The following is a 16,841-nucleotide window of genomic DNA, read 5'->3' as shown; positions in this document are numbered from 1 at the left end:
GCAGCCTCGACTTGCCGGGCTCCGGCGATCCTTCCGCCTCAGTCTTCCAAGTAGCTGGAAATATAGGCGCGCGCTACCACATCCGGCTAGTTTTTTTATTTATTGTAGAGATGAGGTCTCACCAAGTTGCCCAGGCGAGTCTCGAACCCACGGGCTCAGGCAATTCACTTACCTCAACCTCCCAAGGCGCAGGATTACAGGCTGAGCCACCAAGCCCGGCTTCTTACTTGCTCTTAAACTCTCTGGGCAGTGGAGCTGGGGAGCCTCCCTATGTGACCTACTTGATCAGAGCCTGTCACTGCTGTCCACCTGCTGGCAGGTTCCTAAATTGCAGGCCATAGGCCAAGGCCTAAGAGGATTTAGTCAACTATACTGGGGACTCCTTGACATCTCTCTTTCTGGGCATCTTCCAGTTTGCGAAGTGCAGAGATCAGACTCCACAGAGCTTTGCTGGCCCTAGGAAATCCTGGATTGATTCCAAGTGCAGTTGGGAACCCCTGGTTGTTGTTGTTGTTGGTGTTTTAGTTGAAGTCTCACTCTGTCGCCCAGGTTGGAGTGCAGTGGCACTCTCACGGCCACCCCAGTGTCTACCTGCTGGGCTCAGGCGATCCTTCTGCCTCAGCCTTCCAAGTAGCTGGAACTACTTGGCCATACCCGGGTAATTTTTTTGATTGTTATTGTAGAGAAATGAGGTCTCATCAAGTTGCCCGGGTGGGTCTCAAACTTGCAGGCTCACGCAATCCTCTCACCTTGGCCTCCCAAAGTGCTGGGATTCCAGGCTTAAGCCACCATGCCTAACTGGTTTGTTTGTTTGTTTGTTTTAACTTTTTTCAGTCAGTGGCTCATGCCTGTAATCCCAGCATTTTGGGAGGCCAAGGTGGGAGGATCCCTTGAGGCCAGGTATTCAAGACCAGCCTGGGCAACATAGTGAGACTCCATCTTTACAAAAAATAAAATAAAAATGTTTTGCTTTGAAATCATCTTATAGCCAGGCTCGGTGGCTCAGCCTGTAATCCCGTGCTTTGGGAGGCTGAGGTGAGTGGATTCCCTGAGCCTGTGGGTTTGAGACCCGCCTGAGCAACTTGGCAAGCCCTCATCTCTACAATAAATCAAAAAAATTAGCCGGGCGTGGGAGCGTGTGCCTGTAGTTCCAGCTACTTGGAAGGCTGAGGTGGAAGGATCACCGGAGTCCAGCAGGTCGAGGCTGCGGTGGCCAGGAGCGGCCACTGCACTCCAGTCTGGGCGACAGAGTGAGACTCCAACTCAAAAAAAAAAAAAAAGAAAGAATCTTATATTTACAGAAGAGTTGCAAAGATTGTATAGAGAGTTTCCATCATAACCCTTGCCCAGGTTCCCTAACATTAGCATCATATATAAGCACAGTACAATTATCAATATTAAGAAATTAACATTGGTACAATATTGTTAACTAAGCTACAGGCTTGATTGGTATTCACCAGTTTTTCTACTAATATCCTGTTTCTGCTCCAGGATCCCACATTGCATTAGTCCTCCCTATTTCCTCTGTCTCCTCCAGGCTGTGACAGCTTCCCCGTCTCTCCTTGTCGTCCCCTGAAGGGTCCTGAGCAGGGTGATCTACTTACCTTTGCCGTTGGAAAGGGTCTCCCTGGATAGAGTGATGACATTAAGCCAGGATGCACATATTGAGGGGGCTACTGCAGCCATCCAGGATAGAAATGACGGTGGCTTGAAAGGAGGGATGGAGACAGAGAAGCCGGTAGATATGGAATGGATTCTAGGATGACTGCAGGACATGGGCCCATCAGGCAACAACACTGCAAATCCTGAGTGCTGTCATGTGCTCAGATCTTGGCTAGGTAGCTGGAAACTCAGACTTCAGTGACACCAGTCCAGAGAGACTAGAAGGGACAGAGGCTAGGAAGGAGGAGAGAGGGGATCTCAAGCATGAAGGCCATTGTGTTTCTTCAAGATGAGGCCACAGTACCCTCTTCTTCTCTCTGGAAGCACCAGCCCAGGGACATGCTCATAGCTGGTGGCTAACATCTACTCAGTGGCTGAGGGATGAAGTGGAGAGTGACACCAAGGTCATGGCGCCCCCCCATGGGGCTGGGAGTTGTGAAGGGGTCCCTGTTAAGTGCAGGCAGTTGAATCCCTTGGGCAAGCACTTCTGAGCAGTTCTGAGACTGTGGTGCATATGAGTCACCCAGGGTAAATGCAGAATCTGAAGCAGGAATCTGGGGCGGGCCTGAGACTGCATTTCTAGGAGTCTCCCAGCTACTGATCCACAAAAGGTGGTCCATCTCTCGTGGCAGCCCTGGGAGGAGCCTCTGGGGTAGGGACACTTGGGGCCAAGCCATGGGAGCTTTCCAGAGCTCATTAGAGGAAATTGGGAGAATTTCTCAGAATCCGACTACAGGAAGTAGAACTGAGAATGGAAAGTTGATAGGTTCCTGCCTCTGGGTCCACCCCTTCCTCCCTCCCTGGGATTACACGGGCTACTGTCAAAACCATTTTCTATGAGTTTGTTTCTTTTCTGACTTGTTTGCAGCCCCCAGACTGTGTGGTCCCCAGCTCTGAAACCCACTTCCTATTGACTGAGTCAGTCTGGGTCTTGATTTAAAATTCCCAGCCTCAGCTTGAGAGGAGTCCAAGTCCCGTCAAATCAACCTTGCTCAGAGAGGTGGGGTCACTTAGTATGGACAGTGAGATCTCTAAGAGGTTGTGGGATTTGCCCTCATCATTGGTCTCAGGGGACAAAGAAAGGTAAGGTGTGAGAGTTGGCTGCACCCCTCCCCTTACCTGGAACCTCCCTCTTCTTTCTCCAGATGCCGGCAATGGGGGCCAGAGTGCAGGCCAGCACTGGGCTAAGCTCCGGGGAGAAAGTGGGTACTTCTCCTTGGAGCGGCACCGGGCAGCACTAACCCAGGCTTCCTCCACCACACCGCAGACTGGACCTCGAAGCGCCTCTACCCAAAGGGACACCGCCCAGGCCGCCTCCACACAGCGTGACGCTCCCCGAGCCTCCTCTCCCCCCCGAACCACTCAAAGGGACAACGCCAGGACATCATCCACCCAACGGGACACGCCCAGGGCCTCATCCACACAGCGGAACACCTCCAGATCTTCCTCTCCCTCCAGAGGCCCCCAGCGGGATCACCCCAGAGCCTCTTCCACCCAGCGAAACAGTCTTCAACTTTCCTCTCCCCCCAGGGCCACCCAGCAAGACAACCCCAGGACTGCTTCTACCCAACAGGACAACCTCCAAACTTCTATTCCTACTTGTGCTCCTCAGCGGGACAACCCGAGAACAACCTGTGCCCAACGGGACAACCCCAGAGCCTCCTCTCCCAACAGAGCTACACAACGGAACAACCCTATATCTTCCTCTCCCAACAAAGCCTCCCAACAGGATAACCCCAGATCCTCCTCTCCCAACAGAGCCTCCCAGCGGGACAACTCCAGAACATCCTGTGCTCAACGGAACAACCCCAGATCCTCCTCTCCCAACAAAGCTTCCCAACGGGATAACCCCAGAGCCTCTTCTCCTAACAGAGCCACCCAACGGGACAACTCCAGGACATCCTGTGCCCAACGGAACAACCCCAGATCCTCCTCTCCCAACAAAGCCTCCCAACAGGGTAACCCCGGAGCCTCTTCTCCTAACAGAGTCACCCAACAGGACAACTCCAGGACATCCTGTGCCCAACGGGACAACCCCAGATCCTCCTCTCCCAACAAAGCCTCCCAACAGGGTAACCCCAGAGCCTCTTCTCCTAACAGAGCCACCCAGCGGGACAACTCCAGGACATCCTGTGCCCAACGGGACAACCCCAGATCCTCCTCTCCCAACAAAGCCTCCCAACAGGGTAACCCCAGAGCCTCTTCTCCTAACAGAGCCACCCAACGGGACAACTCCAGGACATCCTGTGCCCAACAGGACAACCCCAGATCCTCCTCTCCCAACAGAGCCTCCCAGTGGGACAACCCCAGAGCCCCTTCTCCCAACAGAGCCACCCACCGGGACAACTCCAGGACATCCTGTGCTCAACGGAACAACCCCAGATCCTCCTCTCCCAACAGAGCCTCCCAACAGGATAACCCCAGAACCTCTTCTCCCAACAGAGCCACCCAACGGGACAACTCCAGGACATCCTGTGCCCAACGGGACAACCCCGGAGCTTCCTCTCCCAACAGAACCACCCAACGGGAAAATCCCAGAACTTCTTGTATCCAACAGAACACCCTCAGAGCCTCTTCTACCCAACGAGACAATCCTAGAACCTCGAGTACCAAGTGGGATCACCTCAGATCTGTTTGTACCCAACGGGACAACCCACACTCTGCTTCCTTTTCACGTAACAACCCTGGAACCTCCACCCCCCAATGCTGCACCCAAAAGGACAAGCCGAGACCATCATCTCCCCACCGCTCCGCTCAACGGAACAATCCCCGGAATTCCTCTCCCCATCGTACTAACAAAGACATCCCCTGGGCCTCCTTTCCCCTCCGACCCACTCAGACCGACGGCCCTCGAACCTCGTCCCCATCTCGCTCCAAGCAAAGTGAGGTTCCCTGGGCCTCGATTGCCCTCCGGCCAACCCAAGGTGACAGGCCTCAGCCCTCATCCCCCACCAGGCCAGCCCAGCGTGACCCACCACAGCCCTCTGGCCCCACCCAGCACAACTCGCCATCCCGGACTGCCTCCTCCTCCCATAACCCAGGCCACCAGAGTGCCTCTCGGACTTCTTCGCCTCTGCACCCCGCCACCAGAGGTGCTCTCCAGTCCCCTGAGCCCTCCCAGCCTCCGTGTGCCGTGTGCATCGGGCACCGGGATGCCCCTCGAGCCTCCTCGCCCCCTCGCTATCTGCAGCATGACCCCTTCCCCTTCTTCCCAGACCCTCGCGCGGCCGAGAGTGACTCGCCCCACCACGACCCCCCCTACATGCCGCCTGCCGTGTGCATTGGACCCCGCGATGCCCCACGGGCGTCTTCGCCCCCCCGCCACACCCAGTTTGACCCCTTCCCCTTCCTCCCAGACACACCGGATGCTGAGAATCAGTCCTCTCAGCATGAACCCCCACAGTTCCCCCCAGCTGTGTGCATTGGGCACCGAGACGCACCCCGGGCCTCCTCCCCACCACGCCAGGCCCCAGAGCCCTCCCTCTTGTTCCAGGATCTCCCCAGGGCCAGCACTGAGAGCCTCGTTCCTTCCACAGACTCTCTGCATGAGCCCCTCCACATCCCCACCCCCGTGTGCATCGGGCACCGGGATGCACCCTCCTTCTCGTCCCCACCACGCCAGGCTCCCGAGCCATCCCTCTTCTTCCAGGATCCCCCCGGGGCCAGTATGGAGAGCCTGGCCCCCTCCACAGACTCTCTGCATGGCTCCCCGGTGCCGACCCCCCAAGTATGCATCGGGCACCGGGATGCACCTCGAGCCTCCTCCCCACCCCGCCACCCGCCCAGTGACCTAGTGCTCCTGGCACCCTCGCCTCCGCCGGGCAGCTCCGGGGGCTCCCGGGGCTCGGCGCCCCCTGGGGAGCCCAGGCACAACTTGGAGAGGGAAGAGTACACCGTGCTGGCCGACCTGCCCCCACCCAGGAGGCTGGCCCAGAGGGAGCCAGGGCCCCAGGCCCAGTGCAGCAACGGGGGCCGCACCCGCAGCCCTGGCCGTGCAGAGGTGGAGCGCCTCTTCGGGCAAGAGCGCAGGTGAGCCCAGGGCCGGTCAGCTAGGAGGGCCGGGGAGGAGGCGTGGCAGCAAGACAGGTGGAAGGTTCTCAGGGCTAGGTTGCCAGAAGAAAGCACTCAAATCCCCCTGCCCTGCCGCTTCCTGGCTGTGTGACAAGTCACTCTCTCTCTCTCTGTTTCGACGTAGTAGTTAAGAGCAAAGAACAGAGTCAGGCAGGCTGAGTTCAAATCCTGGGTCAAAGCCACTTCCCAACCTGGTAAAGTGATTTAACCTACCTGAGCCTCAGTTTCCTCTTCTGTAAAATGGAGGAGAACATTAGCACATTCATTTAAATGAGGTTGAATTCTCAAACACTGTTTGATCCAGACTCATGAGTTTGTTTTGTTTCTCCCCTGCATGAGGTAGAAGAATGTGCCCATGATTCTTTTCTGCTTCAGTAGAATAAAAACTCATGGGTCTCCCTATGTATTTCAGAAAACAGATGGCAATATAAAATGTGTGGCCAGAGAAAAACAGAATTATGCGTTTTTCGAGATTAAGTGTGACTTTCCTGTGACATGACAACCATGCCTCAAGTCCAGGTGTCTTGTGAGCCTCCTTGGTCAGCAGTACCATACCACCAGAGGGGGAACATTTCCTCCTGGTCTAGCCGAGATTTCTTTTCCCAGCAATTCCTCCCTTGGAGTTTTCAAAGACCAGAGCTAGAATTTCATGAGTTAGGGTCCAAAGAACAACAAAAAATTGGTCTGGAAGCCTCCAAACCTTCAGTGTTGAATTCAGTGAATTTTAGTATACTGACCAGTTGTATAACCGTCACCACAATCTAATTTTAGAACATCTCCATTACTCTGAAGGGGCAGGTACTATCTTGTATCTAAAATCCCTGTCTTTGCTGCCTTAGGCAACTTTTCTAGATTTGAATCTGCCTGAGAAACCTAAACTGTTATTCTTCAAATTTCCTTTTCCAATAAGCATGATCCACTTCATATCCAGGTGACAATCATGTGGTCTTCAGCATTAGTGTAGTTCTTTCTTTGGCCTTAAAAAATACTTTTTTTTTTTTTAAAGAACAATTTTAGGCTCATAGCAAAATTGAGCAGAAAGTACAGAAAGTTCCAGGCACAACCTTAATTCCTTGATCACTGCCCCACACTAGAGTGGAACATTTGTGACAAATCCATGAACCTACATTGACAAATCACCCAAAGTTCATAGTTTAGGGTTTCTCTTGGTGTTGGACAGTCTATGGGTTTGAATGAGTATATAATGACTCATATCCACCATTGTAGTATAATATGGCATGGTTTCAGTGCCCTAAATATCCTCAGTACCTCTGACCTTTTTATGATTACTGTTTTTGGTCTGATGTCAACTTGCATAGCTCTGACTTAGCTAATAACTCAGCAGGGACACTAAAGTCTTTAAGCCAAAGTTAACTTTTTTCTTTCTTTTTTTTTTCCAGGATAACTTTTAGAGACATAAAGTGTTTATAACAGAAATCAGAGGCCAGGTGTAGTGGTTCACATCTGTAATCCTAGCATTTTGGGAGGCTGAGGTGAGAGGATAGCTTGTGGTCAGGAGTTCAAGACCAGCTTAGGCGACACAGTGAGACACCATCTCTACAAAAAAGCTGGGCATGGTGGCATGCATCTATGAGTCCCAACTACTTGGGAGGCTGAAGCAAGACTGCTCAAATTCAGCAGTTTGCAGTTACAGTGAGCTGTGATTGTGCCACTGCCTTCTAGCCTGGGTGACAGAGCAGGACCCTGACTCAAAAAAAAAATCAGGAATATTTTAACACTTTTATTAACCATTTTAATTACTTCTATACATTTTATTCTACTCTCTTTGAAGTAGATTATTTACCTTTTAACCATAGTTTCATAATTCTACTGAGTGATTCCATTTTCTCCTCTTACACAGCACCTTTTCCAAATAGAAAACCATTTATGCTCTAAAGATGAAAAATGCACAGACTGGAATTTATGAGTGGGTGGCTGTAGGCTTGTACTTTTCTCCCATTATTCATCCGATATGTATTTATTGAGCACCTACTCTGTCTAAGCATTGTCTGAGCCTGGAGAATTTTTCTCAAAGGGCTACCGCATCAAAGCATTAGGAGTTTTGGCTTGATGTCTTATTTTTTTTTTCCCTAGATGCCTTTGGAATCCATTATCGTAGAGTCACATAGGCATTCCGTGGTCTTTTGAATTAAAAAAAGAGTCTTCAATGGATTTGCCAGACTTGACGCCTTTGGTCCTTTAACTCTCTCTGGAAATCAAAGAGCCCGTGTAAGCTTCCAAGGGAAATGCGTTTCCCTTGCCATCCCTGTGCAGCCACATCAACCCTCAGGAACAGGCGGCCGAGGAGACGCTGTTTTCAGCATCAGAAAAGCCAGGTCTCTTGAAGTCTCAGATATCCTTGAGTCCCGCACTCTTTTTTCTCAATTCCATATAGGGGAAAAGGAAGCAGAATTCTCAGAAGGAATGCTCACCGAGCCAGCTGGAGCTGGTGTGGAAAATGCATCCATTCGAAAGAGGACACACATTTGCCATGCTCCCCTGCACTGGGCATTTCCCCTAGGCCTCCCCATCCACCCCATCTGGGAGGCACACCCACCTAGTCATGTTTGGGGTTTTTGCTTCACTGAGGCTCCTATGCCCCAGATCTGGGAAAACCTTACCCTAAGACCTTCAGCCCTCACAGAGCAAAGGAACCCCCTCACCTCAAATTAAACACTGAACTTGCCCAGGGAGCCCCAAGCTCAGACACACCTGCCCCAGGAACTTGGTTCCTCTCTCAGCCAGCTGCAAGAACGGCTAATCATCAAATCACCGTGCTCTATGAATCTCATTCTAATGGCATTGGCAAGTTGGCAAAGCGACACGACAACAAATCCAACCCTGTTTGGTTTTGTTTTTTAACGCCCAAAGCCTGTGCATCCTTCCAGCATGATTCCTAAGCTCTCTCTGGGAGTCGCAGAGCCATCTAAGCTTCCAAGGGAGGGTGTTTCCTTTGCCATCCTTCTGCGGACAGCGGGTCCCACAGAGACCCAAGCAGAGGACTTTCCTCTTACCTCCCTTTTGCCAGCTTACTCTGGGCTCACCACACAGCGGCTCTGTTCAGGATTCTCCTCCACATTCAGTTCAGCCCCCAGAGACGGCTCCATTTGCCAATTTAGATGAACTCAGATCCCCAAACCCCATTGAAGCAAATATTCACAGAGTGGTTGGGTCTTTTATGGTGACCCCCTGATGTATGGGAGGGGAGAAATGTGCCCAGATTCTGTTTGGTGTTCCTACCTTTCAACAGAGATGTTATGTTCAATACTTGTAACCAGGGCTCCCAACTTTTAAGCATGACAACTAATTCGGAAGTAGAGACTTTTTACACCGGTTAGAGATGATCTTCATTGGAAGTGGCAACAGTGCCTAAAGTCCAGGTGTCTGAGAAATGACATTTGCCTGGACATTTTATGTTGGCCTTTCTGGAGTTGTTCAGGAGGAGAGAATGTTTCCTCCTTCTGATCTTGCTGAGAGCTCTTTTGCCAATAGCTAGGATTGCCTGGACTTTTCAAGGCTAAGTGCTGAAATTCTGCTAGTTAGCACTGTCCAAAATTTACAATATGGACAGGAAAAGGGTAGAAAGAATGGAATGTGGGAACCCCGAGCATTCTACCTCCCTCATGCCCACTGCACAGGCTGTGTGAGATGGAATGAGATCCTGCGTACAAGCGCTTGGCACCTGGAACGCAGGAAATGCTCAATAAATGTTTGCCGTTATGATTATGTGTGCACAGTGCCTGGTACATAGTAGGTGCTCAATAAACCTTAATTCCCACAAGGTCCAGTCTAACCTTTGTCTGGGGGTGGCTGTGGGCTGCTGGTGGGGTGGTGGTTGGTAACAGGAAGTACCAAGTGAGACAGGAGGCAGTGTGACCAAGGCCGGAACCCCCTCCCCCACTCCATTGCCTTTATTTCCTTTTTTTCTTATATCATCTTCACAACAGTCTTGTGAGGCAAAATCCCCATGCCCATTTTTCAGAAGGGGAAACTGAGGCCCCGAGAGGGTCATCCCTCACTTAGGACCCTTCAACAAGCTTGCAGTGCATCCCTAGATCTTGCTCCTGTTGGGGGAGGGTGAAGGGCCTGGGGTGCTGGGAGTGGAGCAGTCCCAAAGGCCCTCAGAGGAGCGGTCACATTTGCTCATAGGAAGTCCGAGGCAGCAGGGGCCTTCCAGGCCCGGGACGAGGGACGGTCACAGCGGCCCGGCCAAGGTCAGAGCCAACTTCGAAGACAGTCCAGCCCTGTCCCCAGCAGGCAGGTGAGCACTGCCAGTTGCTTGGGACCCCGGTGCCCCAAGGGGTGATCATTGCTTCTCCCCTCCTCAGGAGCTAGGCCGGAGTCCTGGGCAGGGAGGTCAGAAAGGGTCAGAGTCCCAGTCATAGGTGTCCAGCTCTCCCCTCTCTCCGAGGGCCAGCAGCTCTTGGCAAACTGCAAGGGACCCCAAATATGTCCTTTGAAGACAGCCCCCACCATGCTATCCCCCTTCCTTCTCCTGCCATCTTGAGAATATTTCAGGGAGAAGCTTTGAATGTATCAGTCTGACTTGAAGGGCTCTCTCTCCCAGGGCAGGGGTTTGTTTCTCTAAGGAAACTCTCAGAGGTCTTGGCCCACCGCAGAGGAATGGTGTATTGGTGGTAGAAATTCTGGTACCTGACAGCGCAGGTTGGCATCAGAATCTTGGAGGGAGGGTGAAGCCAGGAAGAGAGGGAAGAGCTGACATCCAAGAGGGAACCCCGGGACCCTATGTGCTTTTTGGCAGCTTTGATCCAGGCTGCTGTGTGGACATAGCCTTGACTTTCCCAAGGTCTGGCCAAGGCAGGCAGAGCCACCTAGCTGGGTCCAGAGCCTCACCCACTCCCTCACTCCATCCTCAGGTGACCAAGCCCCCTGCCAAACAGGCAGAACTGGCCCGGAAGAGCCGAGCAGAGCCCATTCATCCCAGAAGTCCTGAGAGGAGGCCTGAGGGGGACCGGCGGCTCCAGGGGTCCTCGCCGCCCCCCAGGACATCAGCCAGAACCCCTGAGAGGGAGCTGCGGACAGAGAGACCTCCAGAGAGTGGCCGAGCAGGCCCAAGACAGCCTGTGAAGGGTTGGCAGAGTGAGGAGGAACTGCCAGGGTCCCAGGGACCTCAAAGACACCTGGAGATGAGCTGGAGCAGCCAGGAGGAGGGTCTGGGCCCTGGGGGCTGGCGAGGAAGTGGTGCCCCTCCCAGGGAGTATGGGGAGAGCTGGGGGCAGCCAGAGGCCTGGGAGGAGCCCCTCGAGAAACCAGGCCAGAGGGGCTGGGGCAGCCTGCAGGAGCTGTCCAGCCCCCACCAGCCCATGAACCCCCCAGAGAACTGGGTGGGCCCGGCAGAGTTCTCGAAATCCCAGAAGCCTGGGACGCCCACTGCTATGGGCTGGGGGGCTGAGGGAGCATGTCCACACCTGCACAGCCCTGAGCGGCAACCCGAGCTTGACTGGAGGGACTTGCTGGGCCTTCTTCGGGCACCTGGAGAGGGGGCCTGGGCCCGTCTCCCAAGGCTGGACTGGGAGGCCCTCCTGGAGCTCTTGCAGGCCCGGCTGCCCCACAAGGACCCAGCGGGACACGGGCATGACCCGGCCAAGGCTTCAGGGCCAGAGCCGGATGCCCTGGAGCCAGAGCCATACAGTCAGCCTGAAGGCTTGGCCGAAGCCACCCTAGTCAATGGACACAGCCCTGGGCACTGGCCCCAGAGCCCAGCCCAGCCACCCAGTCCTGCCAGCACCTCCGCCCAGTGGCCAAAGACCACAGTGACAAGTGGACCAGAGACCTCAAACATGGCCAGCCTGGAGCAGATGGGCCAGCTGGGGAGCAGGAGCCCTGGAGGGGGCCCCAGCTCACCAGAGCTGGAGGTAAGTCAGCTCCATCTCCCAGGGGCAGCCAGAAAACCAGCCCCACTCAGCCGAGTGCCCTTAGAAAGGCCTCGGCTTCTGCACGCCCTCCAGACTCAGCCCTCATCCTCCCTGCATCCCCACACCAAACTGGCCCAATGGTGATCATGACCAACACATTTTTGAGCATTTACTATGTGCCAAGCCCTGGTCTGAATGTACTTTCTCCATTTTGTCTCCATAGCAACCTGATAAGAAAGACACTATTTATGTACAGATAAGGAAACTGAGGCCCAGAGCTAAGCCACTTGCTAGTAAACGCTGGGACAGGAGTGAAAACCTGGGTATGCTCGGTGCGCATACCCAGGCAAGATAGATGCTCCGGCCAAGGCATGCTCCCATCCTGGCCCCACCACCTGGTTTATGCGGTGTCTGGTGGGTCCAGCACAAGAACTGACTCTGCCTGAGACTGCAGCCGGTGTGATGTCTCCTCTCCATGCTGTACCCAGGTTCCTGAGCCAGGACAGCCTCACTTACCCTCTCTGGTCCCCACAGCCCCTCTCAGACACACAGAAGAAGCTGCACAAATGCTTACTGGGTTGAGCTGCTTAGATGAGGGCTGTGCGCAAAGTAGGCCCAGCATGGGGCATAGTAGATGCTCACCCCTCCCCTGCCTAGGTGGTGTGCTGGTGCTGCCTTGAAGCACAGAGCATTTTTCTGAGATGGTGGGCAGGGAGGGTCCTGGAGGCCAGAGAGTCCTGGAGCCTAGCAAGAGCGCAGCAGGAGGATGGCATGTGGTTCTAGACCCCAGCCTCTCCTGGCTCTGATCTGTCCTGTAAAATGTGACCAGCTGCTTCCCTGACAGGCACCACTGGGGTGAGGGGGACGCTCCTGCTTGTTCATCCCAGTCCTCCACATCTCGGTGCATAGCCTGTCGCCAAGTCCTCCATGGTGACCAGAGTTTCCAGGCATCAGAGTGCAGTATGCCAGGCCCTAGGTGCAGGGCTTTATACACACATGGCCACACGTGCCTCACATGGATACGAGACAGCTGCCACTATCCCTGTTTTACAGATGAGGCAACTGAGGTTCAGGCTCATTGTGAGCAAAAGGGTCAAGTGTGTACTCCAAAGCCTGTGCTTTCAACCAGCACGCTGTGAAACTCCTGAGCCCATGGGAGGACTAGGGAGCCTCCTCCCCTGTATCTCCCTATGGCTTTTGCCAGTTGACCTTCTAATCAAGTCAATGCAGTCACCAGAGAGCAGGGATGAGCCTGGTCCTGCCCCTAGCTGCTGCAGTCTTGTTGAGGAGGCAGGGAGACCTGGGCAGCCCAGGGAGGATGATGCTGTGCCCCAGTGAATGCTGGGGTACTGCAGGCTGGCCTGGTCAAAACGGAGGTGGGGGTCAGAAAGACTGCAGCTGGAGTTACTCCGTGGCAGGGACCAGGGTCCTGGGAGGCTCAGAGGTGGTGACTGGGTAGGTACAGGAGTACCAGGTGCTGAAAGGCATTTCACAGATGGCAAAACAGAGGCATGCACCAGGTCCTGCCAGGGCTCCAACTGCTCCCCTCTACGAAAGTCTTTGGCATGACATTCAAGGCCTTCTTCCCTTCTTTCTACTCCAGATTTGCCTCTGGTCATGCTGGGTTGGCTGCAGGGACCTGTGTCCACAAGTTCCTGCCTTTTCCCATTGCCCACGATGCTCCTCCCTTCCATCTTCATCCAACCAACGCCTTTTCGTTATTCAAATCTTAGGCCCGGTGCCCCGTCCTGACAAGGCTTCCCTGATTACTCACCCCACCCCTAGGCTGGTGACGTTCCCCGTCTGGGCTTGGCAGTTTTGCTTCCTCCACCTATCACACTGGGTTGTCATTTCCCCAAGAGAAACATGAGCTCCACGGGGGCAGGAGCTGTGCTTATTTTATCTCTGTACCTCTGGTCCCTGATCCAGAGCCTGACATAAAGGAGGGGCTCGGTTAAGTGGATGGGTGGTCAGTGAATACAAGGATGCTTGAGTGCATGCCTCATGGACAATGGAGGGGTCAGTGGGTAGATGATGGATGACAGAGGTGTGAATGGGTGATGGATAAATGATGTATGTGGAATGGATGATCAAGGGATGTGTTGGTAGCCGGGCATGGTAGCGCGCGCCTGGAGTTCCGGCTACTCGGAAGGCTGAGGCGGAAGGATCGCCGAGCCCAGCAGGTCGAGGCTGCGGTGGCCAGGAGCGTGCCACCGCCCTCCAGTCTGGGCGACGGAGTGAGACTCCAACTCAAAAAAAAAAAAGAGCTATGTTGGATGGGTGACAGAGGGGTGGATAATGGATAGATAGCTGGGTGATGGACAGATGATAAATGTTGCTCAGGGGATGGATGGATGAGTGAATGTTGCGTGGAATGTGCATGCTTGTTGCATGGATGGATAAATGTCAGATGACGGATAATGGACAGACGTTGGAGGGATGGGTAGAGGGACGGATGGAGGAAGGATGCGCAGGCGTTGGATGGATGGGGACATGACGGGTCACTGGAGAATGGAGGTGTGAATGGGTGACAGGCTGGAGGTGTTAGGCAGATGAGAGGGTAATGTAGGAGGGACGCTGGATGGCTAGATGGATACATGGTCTACTAATGCTGATACGGATGGATGCTGCATGGAAGAATGGTAAGTGGGTTGATGAGAAACTGGAGAGATGGAGGGACCCAGGGAACATGCTGGGCTAAGCTGTGTTCTTTCTTACCTCCAGTTCCAACCAGAGGAGCCCGAGGAGTCAGCGCCAAGCAGAGACCAAGACTCCCTGACTGACCAGAAGCAGGCAGACTCGGTAGCTGGGTCATGGGCATGGGCACATGGTGGGGAGAGGGAAGGGAAATTAGGCTGGAGATAGGCTGTTTCTCAGAAGGGCTCTGAGGTCGTCCAGACCAAGGCTGGCTCTGACATGGGGTCATCTGTATGGAACCTTGAGGAGAGGGGCCAGCAGAGCCTTCCTTTCTGGCTTGGGAATCAGGAAGGTGGACGGTCCTGGGGTCAGAAGCCCAGGGCTGTGCTTCTAACTTGCAGGACTGCCCTGAAAAGGTCACTGCCTTTCCCTGGGCAATGGTGGTTTGGGCTTGGTGGTCTCTGAGGGGAAGGTCCTTCTGGTTCGAGAGAGCCGAGCCTGGCTGAGAGAGAGAGTAGGGCTCCCAGGAGCTGCAGCAAGAGAGGTGGTGAAGAGGGCTGAGGAGGTGCCCACAGTCAGCCTGGCCGGAAGCGTCTCCAGGGTCCTGGAGGCAGGAGAGATATGTGCAAGGGTGAGACCACGGCGGCTGCTCCAAGGCCTGGCTGCAGCTGGCGAGCAGAGCTCTGCCCCGCCCCCCCCCACGACCTGCCAAACAGCCTGTTCTCATCACCCTCAGCCTCTGGAGAGGTGAGGTCAGAGCTGCGGGCAGCGGGGCAGTAGGGGGTGGGGAAGAGGAGACAGACTGTTTGGGGCTGTGTTTTCCTGTCCCGCTGTTCCTTGTGCCCCGTCCTGAAAAGCCAGGTGTGACAGGGAGCATTTTCTGGCAGCCTGGAGCCCCCAAGTCTGGTCTGGCCACTAGTCAGAGCTGGGGGCATTCCACCCAGCCCCTCAGTGGGCAGATGAGGAAATGGAGGCAGGGGAGTCATCCCAGGTCACACAGCCAGTCGGTGGCAGGACTCAAACTAGAACCCAGGGCTCAGGACCCCACCTAGTGCTCTCTTGCACCCCTGGCCCCCACTCACTGCTTCCTGGCTCTGCCCTGCTCGCTTACATGGCCTCACACAACAATGCTGTAACTGGTGGGGGGTGGGGCGGTCTTCCCATCTGTTGAAGGAGGGTCAGAGGACTCTGCTTGCTAAAGGGACGGGGGCTCCGACAACTTTGCCCTTCCTCTTTCTCAGTTATTTCTTCACACTTCCTGGGGCCAGAGTTTTGTGAGCAAAGAGGAACTGCAATACAGGGGTACCCCTCTAGGCTTCAAGAAATGGGCCTGTCCTGGCAACACAGAAAATCTCTCAACCCACCCCTAGGCAGCCTCAAATGGACAGAACTGATATCTACTGCATTCATTTATTCCTTCACTCACATACACTCAGTGAGCACCTTCGGTGTGCCTGGATGTGGGTCAGAGACGAGCTGGAGCTCAGTCTAGTGACAGCTGCATGCGGTCAGGGCTCTGATGGGCGGTGTGGCAGCAGGTGGGGGCCCTCCTTCCCAAAGTCCTCCCGGACCTGTGCTTTGATGCTTCAAGTTCCGCTTCCAGAGAATCTGCAGATTCCGGAATCGGAATAGCTGGGCTGTCGTACCTTTGCCATTATCTGCTATGTGACTGGGCGAATCCTTCACCTTCGCTGGGGCTTTGGTTTTCCCAACAAGGATGACTCCAAAGCGAAAGCATCTGTGGGCTCTGCCAGGGGTGTCTGTGACTCATTCCCTTCACTGAAGCTGGGGTCAAAAAAACCTAACACTCGGAAGGTCAGACAGGTAACAAAGGTGAGGAGAATAGGGCTTGGGGCACTCGTGTGGCCCCTTGGCTCCCAATGGTTGTTGCCATGGGGAAGATGGGCCCAGAGCTTCCATATCTTTAGGTATTTCAAGAGGAACTGGAAAGATGTCGTGTATGTTAAACCTCTTGATTATTTAACATTGGGACCTAATGCAAGTCATCTGAAAACACTATGTGGGGGGAAACGCACCCCTGTTGCCTGCACCCTCCTCCCGGTGGCAACCTGTGGCTTGACTTTAGGTGATGAGGGGCACATGCCCAAGTGTGCTGGGCCCTATGAGCCTTGTCAGTCAAACACACCGTAATGTGAATAAGCTAACCAGCTCTTTCCTCCGCAGCTCTGGGAGAGGAGATGGGAACCGGGGCCTTTGTGGGGTGTGGGCGGGGACACGGCAGACACGGCCGGAGGGGCAGGGGAGGCTGTAGCCAGAGATGCCCCCATCCCGCCAAAGGGACCTGGGGCCAACACTGGACCCTGTTTGACAGGCAGACAAGAGGCCAGCAGAGGGCAAGGCTGGGAGCCCACTCAAGGGCCGACTGGTGACCTCATGGCGGATGCCCGGGGACCGGCCCACGCTGTTCAATCCGTTCCTGCTGTCTCTGGGGGTCCTCAGGTGGCAAAGGGTAGGCTGGCTCCAGCGAGGGCTGGAGGGGTGAGGGAGGCTAGTAAGGGGGAGGGGAGGGGGGTTGGTATTAGTTAAAGGAGAGAGAGTGGGGTTGAGAAGGAGGGATTGGGGCCCCCATGCCGG

At 54.5% G+C, this 16,841-nt stretch overlaps 1 protein-coding gene across 1 annotated transcript in view; it reads left to right on the top strand.

The window, feature by feature from the left end:
• TRIOBP (TRIO and F-actin binding protein) overlaps nucleotides 1-16,841 on the top strand; it is a 59,255-nt gene that overhangs the window by 15,648 nt on the left and 26,766 nt on the right. The window contains exons 5-9 of the mRNA XM_021717239.1: nucleotides 2,808-5,691; nucleotides 9,883-9,994; nucleotides 10,611-11,609; nucleotides 14,334-14,411; nucleotides 16,579-16,716. Coding sequence (XP_021572914.1) covers nucleotides 2,808-5,691; nucleotides 9,883-9,994; nucleotides 10,611-11,609; nucleotides 14,334-14,411; nucleotides 16,579-16,716 — 4,211 coding nt within the window. The remainder of the gene's footprint in view (nucleotides 1-2,807; nucleotides 5,692-9,882; nucleotides 9,995-10,610; nucleotides 11,610-14,333; nucleotides 14,412-16,578; nucleotides 16,717-16,841) is intronic.

Source organism: Carlito syrichta, unplaced genomic scaffold, assembly GCF_000164805.1.
Source record: "Carlito syrichta isolate Samal-C Ts95f unplaced genomic scaffold, Tarsius_syrichta-2.0.1 Scaffold309481, whole genome shotgun sequence".
Lineage (NCBI taxonomy): Eukaryota > Metazoa > Chordata > Mammalia > Primates > Tarsiidae > Carlito > Carlito syrichta.
Note: the sequence above shows the minus strand (reverse complement) of the source record. Positions and strands in the feature narration are given on the sequence as shown.